Source organism: Lissotriton helveticus, chromosome 1_1 (assembly GCF_964261635.1).
Source record: "Lissotriton helveticus chromosome 1_1, aLisHel1.1, whole genome shotgun sequence".
Classification (NCBI taxonomy): domain Eukaryota; kingdom Metazoa; phylum Chordata; class Amphibia; order Caudata; family Salamandridae; genus Lissotriton; species Lissotriton helveticus.
This window is the reverse complement of record NC_136057.1, coordinates 230689244-230703441: the sequence shown is the minus strand read 5'-3', so window position 1 is coordinate 230703441 and position 14198 is coordinate 230689244. Positions and strand designations below refer to the sequence as shown.

General features: G+C 48.2%; 1 protein-coding gene across 2 annotated transcripts in view; it reads right to left on the bottom strand.

Annotated features, from left to right (window-relative positions):
* ZFP91 (ZFP91 zinc finger protein, atypical E3 ubiquitin ligase) overlaps window positions 1-1880 on the bottom strand; it is a 193257-nt gene extending 191377 nt beyond the window's left edge. The window contains exon 1 of one of the 2 annotated variants that reach the window (XM_078665337.1): window positions 1439-1880. In XM_078665337.1, the coding sequence (XP_078521463.1) occupies window positions 1439-1809 (371 nt within the window). In that variant the 5' untranslated portion in view covers window positions 1810-1880. The remainder of the gene's footprint in view (window positions 1-1438) is intronic. The other variant, XM_078665336.1, reaches the window with a different exon arrangement.
* Between the last annotated feature and the right edge of the window lie 12318 nt (window positions 1881-14198).

The following is a 14198-nucleotide window of genomic DNA, read 5'->3' as shown; positions in this document are numbered from 1 at the left end:
TGTTTGGAAAAGGAGTCCAACCAGCAGTTTCACAGAGTCAGACTGAATGTAAGCTTCGTTCGATGCAGAGATCTCTGTACCTCTGAAAAACTACAGTCTCACCGAAGCCACAGCACCAAGACTGCACTCCTCGCCGCAAATGGCAACATCCTTACTCTCCTCGACTGAGGCGAAACGTCAGCCCTCATCCTCCTGGACCGCTCTGCCACATTCGACACAGTCTCCCACCACAACGTCTGCACAAGACTCCAAGATGCCGGCATCTGCGGCAAAGCACTAGAGTGGAGACACTCCTTCCTCACTGACTGAACAGAGTCACACTCCCACCATTTTACTCAAAGACTACAGATATCAACTGCTGAGTCCCCCAGGACTCCTGTCTGAGCCCCGCCATCTTCAACATCTACATGGCCCCACTCGCAGCCATCGTCAGAAACCACAAACTCAACACAACAAACTCAACAGTCTCCTTCGCTGATGACACAGCTGATCCTCTCCCTCAACAACAAACCTACATCCACGACAGGATGAAGGTAGTAGCCGCCTGAATGAAGGAAAGCTGCCTAATACTCAACTCCGACAAAACCAAAGTCCTCCTACTGGACTACACTCCTTCCACTTGAGACGACTCCTGGTGCCCGGCAGCACTCTGTACCTCCCGCCCCCACACCCACTGACAACGCACAGCCCTCAGCAAGTGGCTTTGGCCCTTCATTATCATACAGCGTGGCATGCTTTTAATATCCTTTTAGCCCCCCTTTCTTATCCTCCCCACCCCCAGGCCCACATCAACAAAATCATCATCTGTGACCATCATCTGTGTAAGGCATGAAAACTATTGGTGATTTAGGTGAGCTGGGGAAATCTGGGGATGTTTGTGTTCAGGGACCAGTCCCTGCTTATCCAGTTACAGACCAGTGAAAACACAAAGAACCCCCTGCTGCATCTTTTAATTCACTCCCATCAGCAAGGGCGCCAGTTTTTATTCGCCCACGACCAGGGTGCTATCTTAGGGACGGCAGACTCTGGTAGTGTGTAATACTAACAGGAGACCCTGCTGCTCGGTATCCTACGTTTCATCTCGCACACCAGCCGCTGCTGCACATATCTTTAGTGTGCATCGCTCACATGAGCACTTGGTCGTACCCAGTAATGCATCATTCGCATGAGAATGTGCAACTCTCACGAGAGCCCCTCCTTTCACATCCTTGGTATACACAGCGTGCTTAACACCAGTGCGCAGCACTCGCACAAGCTGTTCACAATCCAGGTATACGGCAAACACACACACGAGCTCCTGCGCTTCACAATCCTCGTGTGCATCACCCACAAGTTCCTGTTGATAATACCCCTCGTGTGCATCGTTCAAGAGTCTCCCCTGAGTGTGCAGCCCGCTCATGTGCTCCTGCTGTTCTCACCCTTCATGTACATCACTCACATCAGCCTCTGGCGGTGCTGGTCCAGCGCATCCTGTGGCATCACTGGACTCTCCTCCTCCTCTTCGTCGTCGTCTTCTTCTTCTTCCCGCACCACCAATGCAGCATCTTCTTCCTCCTCCTCCTCCTCTTCCATGTCAGGAAGTAGGGCCACCCGCCCGACTCCCCGTCGCCTCCTCCGGGGACACTCGGCCTTCCTGCGGCGAGAGACAGAGCCCCCAGGGGGAGACAGGGGAGTCCTGCCCCTCCGCAACACCCTGCAGCGCCCCCCGCCCGTCTCTTCCACCAGCAATACCGCTTCGCACTGTTCTTCGCCGGACCGTGCACCTCGCTGTGACCGCACCACCTCCGTCGCCCCCGAGCCCCCCGACATCAGCCCCAAACGGTTTCCAGCAACACCAGGGCAAGGAAGGGTGCGCGTGACGCCGCACGCAGCGCGCTGACGTCGCCTAGCCTATCGGCACGTTGCGGGGTTGCCAGGTTCGCGAGAAAAGAGCCCAATCCGCTCCAGAAATACGCCCTAGAACTGACTTTAAAGACGGTATGATGTGAATAGAGCACTAAGTGGAACAGCGTCGGTACCATTAATATAAAACGACTAGATTCTGAACTGTCAGAAGAAAAGGAGGCTAAGGATCCATTTTAGTCCAAAAGCAGACTGTATGGCGATTAATTTCATAGCTGACAAGATTTTAGTGTGCTTAATGTTTGAAATGTATACCTTTTTCGTGTACCATTTAAATGCTTTACACGTGACAGTAGTACACAACAATAATGTCTATATAATAATAAAACAAGCATTGGAAATGCAACAGGTCTCGCATTTGCTTAAGTTAGAACTATTAGCTTTGTAAATGGCAATGTTTTTTAACCATGTCTGTATGTGGTGTTCAGTGGAATTATGTGGGTTCACTAGGAATTGTTCGGTTTTTTTTTTGCAGATTTATATAGCATAAACTCGACCCAAAGGTATTGGAGCGCTTTACATGATCACCAGTTATATTACACAAGGACACATTCATTTTTGGTTGGTAGGCACAGGGAGATTAAGAGATTAGCCCAGAATCACAGAATGTGGAGTCGACCCCCAGGCTCAAACCTTGGTTTCCCAGCTCCAAAGTCAGCAGTCTAGCCGTAAGAACACATCCTCTCCCTGTGTGTTATGGAAGGGATTTGTGTAGTGCAAGTAGGTGGCATGGTGTGCAGTGACATTATGTTGATAGTAATTAAATGGTATTGAGTGCACTGTGACTGGAATTATGTGAAGTGGAATTATGTGGAAGGGTATTTATTTGGTGTTGTGGAGTCATATGAAGTGGAGTTTAATTATGTGGTGTACTGTTGAATTTTGTGGCATAATGTGGAATTCCGTGGAGTGAATGTATGTGGGGTAATTGTGTTGTTGAGTTGAATTATGTGTTTTGGTGTCGAATTATGTGGTGTGGATTGGAAATGTGTGGAGTTGAATAGTGTGGAGCGAAGCTCTAGATCTGTGTCTTTGGGTAAAAAAGAAAAAAGACTAGGCATGATACAGACTGGAAACCATAAATTGCAAAACAGAAAAATTGCAGAATATAGGTCTTCTCTGCCTACGCTCCCTATACTTCAGCATCAGATGCCCTAACCTCCTGCACTTCAGAAAGACCCTAAAGACAGACCTCTTGCAACAGGACATTTTATCATGCATCACGCACATACGCTTTGGCTCGTGGAACACAATGTCAAGATGTACATTAGGACTTCCACTCTTCTCCAGGGATAAGATACTCCTCTAGTAAGTTTACTCAATTTGTGTCCTCATACATAAACACAACTTAATACCAAAACAGAATTACTCCTTAAAAGTAACATCAATTCGACACAATGAACAATCATGGAAAATCAGTGAAACAATACATCTTTTTTCTAATTCAGATCCGCAGTGGATTTATTTTTTAAAAGACAATGTGCTCCACACTTTGCAAGTATGCCTGATTTACACAGAAGGGGTGTACAGTGCAGGTTCACAAAAAACACATTAACAACTGACAAAAGCACAACCTTCGGTGGTACCATATGGAAACAAACTGAATTGAAAAATGTGTGATAGCTGCAGTTAGCCAGTTAGATATTCTTTTAGAAGCAGAATCTATGGGTAAAATATATTCTGAGGTTTCTTCTTACTATCTTTTCAGAAATGAGTACGTGATAGAACCCTGACACAATTATTTGGCCTTTGTGCCAAAGTATAGGCAAACCCAACACAAACTGTCTGGAAAACATTTTTCACTCACTCAAATAACACGTGGAAAGAACAGGATTGTTTTGGGATATATTATACTTCATGTATGTTCATGTTAGTGATAAGCAGTACATAATTCACACATTTGAAATGATTACATAAAGTTATCGTGCCAATCAGAAACTGCAAAAATATTCATTATCAACATAGATTCAGTGGAATACTTGCACCACTATTTAGTCCACAACCGACAAATCAAATGGCTGCCTAAAATGAAACAAAATAGAGGTCCGATTGTAAGAATTCCTGGCTGAAATCTCAAAAAATGTTTGACGCCCTTATTATTGTAAACAGAATAAACATGTAGCTGCCGCACGGTTGTATGTAACAAGCAGACACATTAGTGTAGCTGAATACAGAAAATCAAGTGCTTACTGAAAAGAGCCTCTGGAGCTGCAGGCTGGTGATTTGAAACAGTCAATGTCTAATGGCTATTAGCATGGTGTAACAACACATTACATTACAACAGCTTTCAAGGCGCCACACTGAAAGACAAGTGTTGCTGAGATAGCAGCCAGGGACGGCATTCAATATACTGTCATTCCAAATGCAAGTCTCACATGCAGCGCAGAGCTACTATGTTTGTCAATAAGCATTTTAGGGCAAAGTGTGTTTCTTTCCAAATCTCAGCGAATGCTGGTAAACCTCGGTGTTGCAGGCACACATACCAATGTGAGGGAGAAACAAAAGGCATATATAAAATATTTCTGTAGAAAATTGTTTTTCTTCCCCATTCCCACTCTTGTTGCCACAGAGTTTTCGTGAAATAAAACAAAAAAACACCGGTTGAACATGCAAGGTGATAAAGCGCAATTGAACACCTGCAGTCTACTTGTTTACAGCACAATGCACTTTACCTAGGAGAAATAACAGGAAATAATCAACGGTATCAGCACCTTATCGTAGATCACTAGGTTGAACTTAAAAGAGTTCATAAAGGAAACAAATACAAAGACAGTCTCTTAAAATTATATATTTCTTTTTTCATGAACATGGTCACTATATTTGCTAATTGCCCTAGGGCTACTCTGAGAGACCACGTACCTAGCTTGGCGGTGCATAGCCCTAGTATAACCTCTCAAGAAGTAAAAATTTTTAATAGCATAGCTAGCAACTAACATGACTGTAAGAATCAATTGCACACTGTTTTTAACTTGTTTTTTATTATAAATTTCAATCAAAGTTAAATCAACTAACAAATCAGTACATTTGCTTGCGTATTGTATGTGTTTTAGCGGTCGTGCCGCTCTTTTATGATTTAAACGAAATCAAATAAAAGTAATTTTTCAATTAAAAAAAAGAAAAACACAACTCTGCTAGCCCTGGAGTGTGATAAACTAAAGGGTTAATACATGCAGCCTTTAAAACAGAGTTGGTTAGAAGCAGCACACCAGTGCCGTATGGGAGATTTAAGCCTGGGAAGGTTGGTGTGTCATGTAGTTCCTAATAATCCGTTGGATCTGCACGTTTGCTGGGCAACATAAACTAGGAGCTTGGTGCCTAGGCTGATTCCAGAAACCCCCATGGGATATGGCAGCCTATAGACCAGCTAGCTCACAGTGGCACCGTAACCCCTTTAAGCTTATCAGGGAGTGAATGGTTTCTGGCAACCACTGAACATGACAACCCTGACTTCATAGGGATCGTAGAACCAGATCAGAAACTTTCGCTCAGTCACTCATGCTTACTTATGCTCAGAGAAATATAAAGAATACACAGTGGGACGTTTTCAATATATTTATTGAACCAAAGTTATTCTTGTATAGAATACATGTGCTGCGATAATCAGCAGACAGAAGCAGATGAAAGTGATTCCAAGCACTAAAAGCGTAAATAGTAGATACAGTTCTACCATGGTGCTAAAACAGTGTATATATGCAGACATATAAACAGGGCAGTAATCTGGTGTACTCCGAGAATATGACACTTTACTCCGCACACGTTTACAACGCGTGCCATTTCCCCGCATTTTTTACCTCGCAAAATGTTTTACAACGCAGGGCTTTACAATGCAATCCATTACAACACATTGTCCATCACAACGCAATTTACTATCCAACTCCACCAGGGCGTTGTAATGGGGAATGTGTTGTAATGGTTTGCGGTGTAAAGCCACGCGTTGTAAAAGTTTTTGTGGAGAAAAAATGCGGGGTCATAACATGTGTTGTAACGCAGCCGTTGTAAAGGATGTTTACCATACTCCTACTATGGAAATCCTACTCTAAGTGTACCTAGAGTGTGTGTAGGTGTGAAGTCAAGAATCCTCTCTAGGGGGGAGCCAACCCCATTAGCTGGTGAGCGAGAATGTAGAAGCCCGTCTTGGTTGCGATCTGGACACCCACTCCAGGAGATATCAGACCGCTGTGTGATGAAGTCTCAGCATACATGGACCCTCTGTGTCAGCTGAACTGCCACCTCTGCTAATGTATCGGGATGCTCATTCTTTATAATACAAAGCAGCCTTGCAATGTACTTTTTAGATCAGCGATATTATGGATATGGTGATAGCTCTTTCGTCCCGTGGATAAAGATAGAACAACATTTGTACATAGTGTGTAAAGAGGCCTTGTACATGATGTTCGAGGCATCATAATAATGTTGTGCAAAGCTAGAGGTGTAAAGAAAGTAGTTTCAGAGTACCAAATCGAGCATTGTCGTGCATGCAAATATAAGCTAAGTTTACTGCAGAAATGTTATTGTGAAAAGATAGGACAATGTAAGAAAGGAGCAGCTTTGCTACATTGGCCAAACCCAGGAACATAACAGGTGGGGCGGGCAAGCAGTGTTGTGGGAGGGGTTGCGGAGACGGTAGGTGTGCCAACCTGTTGACGCCACTTTGCCAGACTGATAGAATAAATATGGAACTGAGTTTAAAATGTCAAACTCCGCTATGGTAAGCAGGGCTGCCTCTAGCGCTTTTGGTGGGAGCGGAGCCACACAGAGGGGTCAACCCAGACTGGGAGCAGCGGAAACACTCGCAGCAAACTTAGAAAAGGGTCTTACCTTAGTTGCTCTCTGCCACAGAAAGGGAGAGGCAGAAAATAAATCAGAATACCTTTGGGTGGGCATGTACCGAAGTTGTAAAAAGAATCCGGTGTCCAGCAGCATAGCATTTACATTGCAAACACTGCATTTCTGTCAGAGAGTGGTGAGAGGGCAGAAGCTACAATGAGCTCAAAGCAACATTAAAAAAAAAAGTTCTGAAAAACAACAGATAAAGAAAGTAAGCATATGTAGACTGTGCTTGGCCGGTGCACCTTAGCTTTGACCAAAAGCGAGGTATCCTCTGCATGCACGACTTAAGAGGCAGCAAGGAAGAGTGACGCAGGAGTGAACCAATGGTAAGTATAAGGCGAGAATAAACCATTTTGTTGAATACAACACGTCTTGCTGCAAAAAATTTAGAGAAGGGTGTTGTAAATGCCAAACTGCACAGAGCTACACCGAATAGATGTGTCGGTCATTGTTCTTTCTGCTCTTGCCAGCACTCGAGCCTGTAAGTTTCACAGTTGCGTGCATGAGTAGTCAATCTAGTCCAGGTTTTATCTTTGCATCCTTGAAGTTGTTGTAGTCATGGGTTTATAATGAGATCAAAGAGGACTACAAATCCTAGAATGCACAGAAAAACCTGGTCTAGATAATCTACTCTACTTGAGAGCTTTGCAACACTGGCTTGCCTTTCCTGGAAAAGATAAGTTTCAAAGGTAAAACTGAAAGGTAGTTGGTGAGTTGAAGGAGCTGAGTTCCAAGATTACGTACTAAAGAAAGGCCTTATAATGCAGACCTGTCAACTGCCGCACATCTAGAGTAAAACGAATGCATATGACAATATATGAGACCAAAAAGGTCTGACAGCCTGAAAATCATCCCTGACATGTTTCTGAGGTCCATCCGTTTTGTATTACTCCAGTCCAGGGCTTTACCATACATGCCAACATTTTAGAGCAGGCAAGTGGGAAATTAAAAAAAAAAAGTTGGGAGTGTGAATTTTCCCTATTGACTCATAAGGAAGCAAAGGCAATCTGCCTCAATCGGGTCTATTGACACATATGGTGACAACAGCCCTGCAAAGTACTACCCATCTTGTGTTAGCATAATGCATTTTAAGGCACGTCCCTGTATCACCGCATTAAAAACACTTATCACACTTTGTCAAGGAGCTTTGTTGTCAATGCGACAAGTGCACATCCTGCACTCGTTTGTTTACCCTTTTAATGTGATGCAGGCAAGTGACCCGGGTGCAGAGCAGAGATGAATGACCCTCAGGGCTTTTCCCTATTTAATTCAGGCGCTCCTCTTCATTGCATTTTGTCTGGACCCCGCATTGTCTGTGCTGCTGTACTTGGGTCATGCTCTCTTTCTTTGCAGGATGTAATTAATGGGTATAGTCATGCGATATCAGCAAAATAACAGCAGGGACAACCACGTGTACTGGATATACAGCTGGCCCTCTCGGCAGCACATTGCATGTAGCCACCTTTTTAATATGACTCTGTGAGAAGGGGGTTCTGACCATTTGAGCCGCCTGGATTTTTTGCTGGACTCCCCCACAGTGAAATCATGATAAAATTAACTGCATGCGGATTTCACCGGTGTCTGCCTTGTGAGATAAGGCCTCTGCTCTGCAGTCATGGTAAGGGGTACCAGACTGGTTACATGTGGACATGTGTACACACGCGTGCGCACCCATGTAAGGGCTGCACAGGGGAGATTCCTGTCATGCGCAGCCCAGGAGCAGGTACAGGTAGAATGGTGTGGCAGGGATTATGCAGAGGTGGGTGGTGACATGGAATAGGCTTTATAATGTGGGGAGACATATGTAAGGGAAAGCCAGTGTGCTTTACTGTTTCACTGTAGGAACACTCCATTACTCTCCTATGGAGACAGAGACCACATGGGGTAGTTTCAGTTCTATAGGCCCTACAAATTACAGACATGCACCAAAGTACTCTGTAAGTTGTGTAAAATTATGTATTCTGCTGAGTCTAAAGTCATATCTGTACTGCTTATGGGTCATCCAGAAATGACATATTCCTCTGACTCAGCTCATAACCAGAGTCTAGCCAGGTGTGACCCAACCAGGCTGGATTAATTACCTTCACCCCAAGCTGTAGCATCAGAGGCCTAGCCCTTCACTGCAAGCTTTCCCAAGGGTGAATTTCTTCTCTCCAGGAGGGAGAGATGGGGGTGAAGCTGCAGGCCTTCACCCCCCGGGTCATGATGGCAGCAAGGGGGAAGGGGCCTTTTTAGAGACCATGTGGCATGAGACCCCTGGACGACACCATCTTGAAGTATCCCAGAGGCCTGTGCAGGAAGGAGGGAGCAGGGGCAGATAGGTGATGTGTCGCTGCAGGATAGGGCAGAAGTGCCTTCCTGCTAGCCCCTGCAAGTTCTCTTAAAAAGGTCTGACACAGGAAGAGGAGCTCTCTCTGGGGTGTGGTCTTGCTGAGGAAACGTGGTGCTGGAACCTGCTGCCATTGCCAATTTGAAGGAAGAACCCACTTACTGTCCTAGGACTCTGGACTGCACCTTTTAGGGAGTCCAGGGCCAGTGATGAGAAGCCTGGGCCTCTGCGCAAGGAAAAGAGAGGCCCAGAAGGAGAGCTAGGTGAAAAGAAGGTGCAGGGAGCCAGTGAAGATAGCTCCTTGCTGAGTTCACCCTCTTGGAGGCCAGGAGGGCACCACAAATTCAGGTGGCTAGTGTTGGCCACCAGGAGCAAGAAGAGACCAAGAGTGTGAAAATTGGTCGCACAGGGGCAGAGATATGCCCCCCCCAGAAGTTAGGCAACCTTTGACCTCTGAGCAGACCAACAATGAAGCAAGTGGGGTTCCGCCACCAGTGTTGGATGTGCCCCCGGGGTGGGTCAGGTCCCCGGGGCTGCCCCCAGAAGAAGCAGAAGCAGGGGAGCGCCGTTGTGCCACCTCGGGGAGGTGGCCACAGGGACCAGGCTCTCCAACCTTAGCCCCCCATTAGGTAAAGTTGTGGAACGCCGTCGTGCTCCCCGTGAAAGGCCCAAGGACGGGCCAGGAGCCTAACCTGGACCCCGACGAAGACGGAAGCCAGGGAGCACCGTCGTGCCCCCGTGAAGTGTTGCCAGGAGCCTGGGACTCCCAACTCCAGGCCCGCAGAAGTCGGGGAGCACCGTTGTACTCCCATGAAGTGATAAGCCGGGGACCACCGTCGCGCTCCCCATGAAGAATTCCCTGGGAGAGGAGGGGGGAGTGCCGCCGCACTCTCCCACCACAAGAAGGAGGGGGAGTGCTGCCGCACTACCCTGAGGCCCCGCCCAACCAGCGGCATCATCTGTGTCTGCCTGCAGGAGCGGGCAGACCAGAATGAAGAGCCTGCTCCTGAAGGAGCATGCAAGGGTGCTGGCCAGTCGGATGAGTTCCCCAAGCTGGTCTCCAACCTCACCTGGATGTGGGGTGCCTGAGTGGGACCGGGCCCCCTGAGGGAGCAGAGATGCGGTGTGAGGCCACCAACAGAGGCAGCGTGGCTCACCCGGAGCAGCAGGAGAGCCATTGCTATAATATGTACAAAGTGAGTGAAAGCGTCCCATAATGCCTTGGAGGGCATAGTAAAGCCTGCAGGCAAACCTGTTTGTTTCGACATGTGGTGGCCCCAGGAGGATGGGGCCGCTGCCATTTCTTAGCAAAGGTGCAGGGGGAGCTGCAGGAGCAACACAGACTCCCCTAGCACAAAGGTAAAAGTCCCCATCCTAAGTCACTGGGGACTTGAAGCATATAACCCCTCAAAGGTTCAGTTATGCTTTGAAGCTAACCTAATGCTGAAACTTTAGTTCTATAGCTTGGTACTGTTATATAAGACTGCACAGAGGTGTGAAAGGCTGAACAGGGATTTTCTTTGTAAAGACATCCCCTGGCGGTGGGAAAGCGTAACTGCACAAGGGGTGCATTTACACAATTTTGTTTTGTTTGGGGACTAGAAGTCACCTGTAATATGTGAAATGATAAGTAAATTGGATATCTGTGGCTAGGCGTTCCTGCTAGGGTGCCTGGTTGTAGTTGCATAATCATGTGATATTAAATGTGATTCCTTATAGGGGCTTTGATTGACTTGCATTATAACTGACATCAGATATGATAATTACCTGTCATTCTACGTGATACCTAGACATGTATTCCCGCTACTGTGTTAGTTTAACAAATCGACTGTCAGCCACTGTGATTTAAGTGTGTTTACTGTAAGGTCAGTATGAGATGCTTAGACAGGGTTAAGTGTCACTATGGCAGGTGTTCCCATTATAAATGCTTTTTGAGATAATGGGGTGGACCGCCACTGAGATGGTGCCAGTGGGAAGGGCCCTCGCTCCAGGTTATGTTCATTCCACTGCATTTGGGGGCAGGATGATGCGCATAAATGTGAGTGGTGGTACTACAATCTCAACTGCGGGATGGGTGGGGATGTCATGCAATGTCAAGAAGTATTTCTAACAGCTTATGTATATTTGTAAATTGATGTAAAGTATTCCCGTGCTCTCCATGCCACTGGAATCAAGCTATCCTGGCTGATGATGGCTGATAGCCAGAAACCAGTCCTAGGGTGCTTGATTCCAGTCCAGGAAAGACATGGCTTGGCAGTTCGGGCTAGGCGATCCCCATGAGGCACAGGGTCAAGGCTGATTTGCTTATGGCCATGTCTGAACTGGGGTGGTGTGGTGAGCAAAATAACGATGGAGTAAACCCAGATCTGTGACTGGGGGTGAATATTTTGCCATTGTGCAACATTCCGTCCAGCAATTGTTGTTTTTGCCTTTGTCACCCCGAGTGGGACGGGTATGCTCAGATGTGACTCCCGTGCTCTCCATGTCACTGGAATCAAGCTATCCTGGCTGATGACGGCTGATAGCCAGAAACCGGTCTGAGGATGCTTGATTCCGGACCAGGGAAGACATGGCTTGGCAGTTCGGGCTAGACTGTTCCCATGAGGCACAGGGTCAAGACTGATTTGCACATGGCCATGTCTGAACTGGGGTGGTGTGGTGAGCAAAATAACGATGGATTTAACCCAGATCTGTGACTGGGGGGGAATGTTTTGCCATTGTGCAACATTCTGTCCATCAATTGTTGTTTTTGCATTTGTCACCCCAAGTGGGACAGGTATGGTCAGACATAAGACCTGTGCTCTCCATGCCATTTGAATCAAGCTATCCTGGCTGATGACGGCTGATAGCCAGAAACCGGTCCTAGGATGCTTGATTCCAGTCCAGGGAAGACATGGCTTGGCAGTTCGGGCTGGACTGTTCCCATGAGGCACAGGGTCAAGACTGATTTGCATATGGCCATGTCTGAACTGGGGTGGTGTGGTGAGCAAAATACCAATGGATTAAACCCAGATCTGTGACTGGGGGTGAATGTTTTGCCATTGTGCAACATTCCGTCCATCAATTGTTGTTTTTGCATTTGTCACCTCGAGTGGGACGGGTATGCTGAGATGTGAGTCCCGTGCTCTCCATGCCACTGGAATTAAGCTATCCTGGCTGATGATGGCTGATAGCCAGAAACCGGTCCTAGGATGCTTGATTCCGGTCCAGGGAAACATGGCTTGGCAGTTCGGGCTGGACTGTTCCCATGAGGCACAGGGTCAAGACTGATTTGCATATGTCTGAACTAGGGTGGTATGGTGAGCATAATAACCATGGATTAAACCCAGATCTGTGACTGAGGGTGAATGTTTTGCCATTGTGCAACATTCCGTCCATCAATTGTTGTTTTTGCATTGACCAGGGTCGCCATCGGAGCCTGGAGTGGGGGCGCGAGACCAGAGGCAGCCCGACAGTCGGAGCCCGGCAGGAGAGCTGATGCGCGTGCGGAGGCGTGAAAATTGAGGCCGGGGATCTCAGGCCTGCCAGGTGTGAGCGGGCTCTGCCTCTCCTGGCGACTTGCAGCATCTCTGACGCTCTCCCCCTGAGGCTCCCTGCTGGCGCCTGTCACTCGCAGTGCCGGCGGGTAACATCAGCAGTCCGCGGAGGTGAGGAGGCTGGGGGCCGCAGCGCGGAGGAGGACAGGCCCTGCGGTAGACGTCGGCGCCATTTTGGGCCGCGGGGGACGCACTCGACTGACAGGGGTTGTGGAGGTCGCCTCCTGGGCCCAATCAATAGACGTGTGGCCCGCTGACGAAGGAAGTGGAAGGGGGGATTGTCAGCTACCCCCCCGATCTGCATCGCAGGGATTATCGGCGGGACTTCCCATCTAAGTGTCATCAGTGCCCTCTGAGTGCTCTACATGTGCCCCATTTGCTTGAAGGGGCTTGCCGCGCTACAACACTGACTGTCTGGCTCTAATAGCGACGTGATCCCTCAGAGTGCTTTCTCGGGGAGTGCCCTGACCTGCGCCTGCCTCAGTCCATAGGTCTCTTAGCAACGGACCCAGAGGTGCATACCAGGCCTCCACGAGCCGACAACTGGCATTGGGAGAGGATCCTATTGCGAGCCCCAAGCAAATCCATGGAGATCACATCAAGCAGCGAAACATTTGAAGCCTAGAAATACATGGTGGCGGCTGGTGCTTTCGGAGGGCGGCAGAACATGGCTAGCACACGGAAGAAGGGAGAGCGCACGCTCACCGACATGCTGATCAAGGGCCCGCCCAAATGTGACAGAGGACACTCTTCCCCAGGGGCGTCAAAGCACACTACTGCTCCGGAGGACGGAGAGGTGCCCATAACTAACTCCTTTCCGGAATCCCTGTTCAACTCTCTGAGGGAAGACTTTCTTACGTTGAAACAGGAAGTGGCTGGGGATGTCCGTGAGATAAGGAGAGAGTTGGACGGCCTGGGCGAGTGTGTGGTGGCCATAGAGGACGCAGACCAGACCAAGAGCAACGAAATTGAACAACTTCAGCAGGAGCTCCTTCACCTCCGGGACCAGCAAGTAGACCTCCAAGTGCACGCAGAGGATCTCGAGAACAAATCCCGCTGCAATAAAATTCAAATCCGAGGCGTGCCATCTAAGGAAAAGGGAGCGAACATCACTGCGTACCTACAGGACCTATTTCGGGAGATCTTGGGGGAATCCCAGGACTTCGGCATCCGCATTGACAGAGCGCACAGAGTAGGGCTGGTGCGACGCGCACCTGCTCCTCCCCACCCCCGGATATACTGGCCTTCCTCCCAGACTTTCCACTGAAGGAGAGAATCCTACGCAAAGAACACCAGAAGCAATCTCTTCAATACAAGGGACACCCAATAGCGCTTTACCAGGACTTTTCGGCCATCACATTTCAAAAGAGGAAAGCCTTCAAGGTCGCCACAACAGCACTGTGCGCCAAGGGGATCCCGTACTCTTGGGGACACCCCTTCCGGCTGATCTTCAAGTGGAACAGTACCCAGCACCAGTTGAGCTCACTCAAGGACACTTGCGCCCTGTTGGGACCTGAGCATGATGAGGGACCTGCCTCACCAGGGCCCTCCCAGCAACCCTCACGGGGAGGGTGGCAAAGAGTAGGCCGTGAACGGTCACC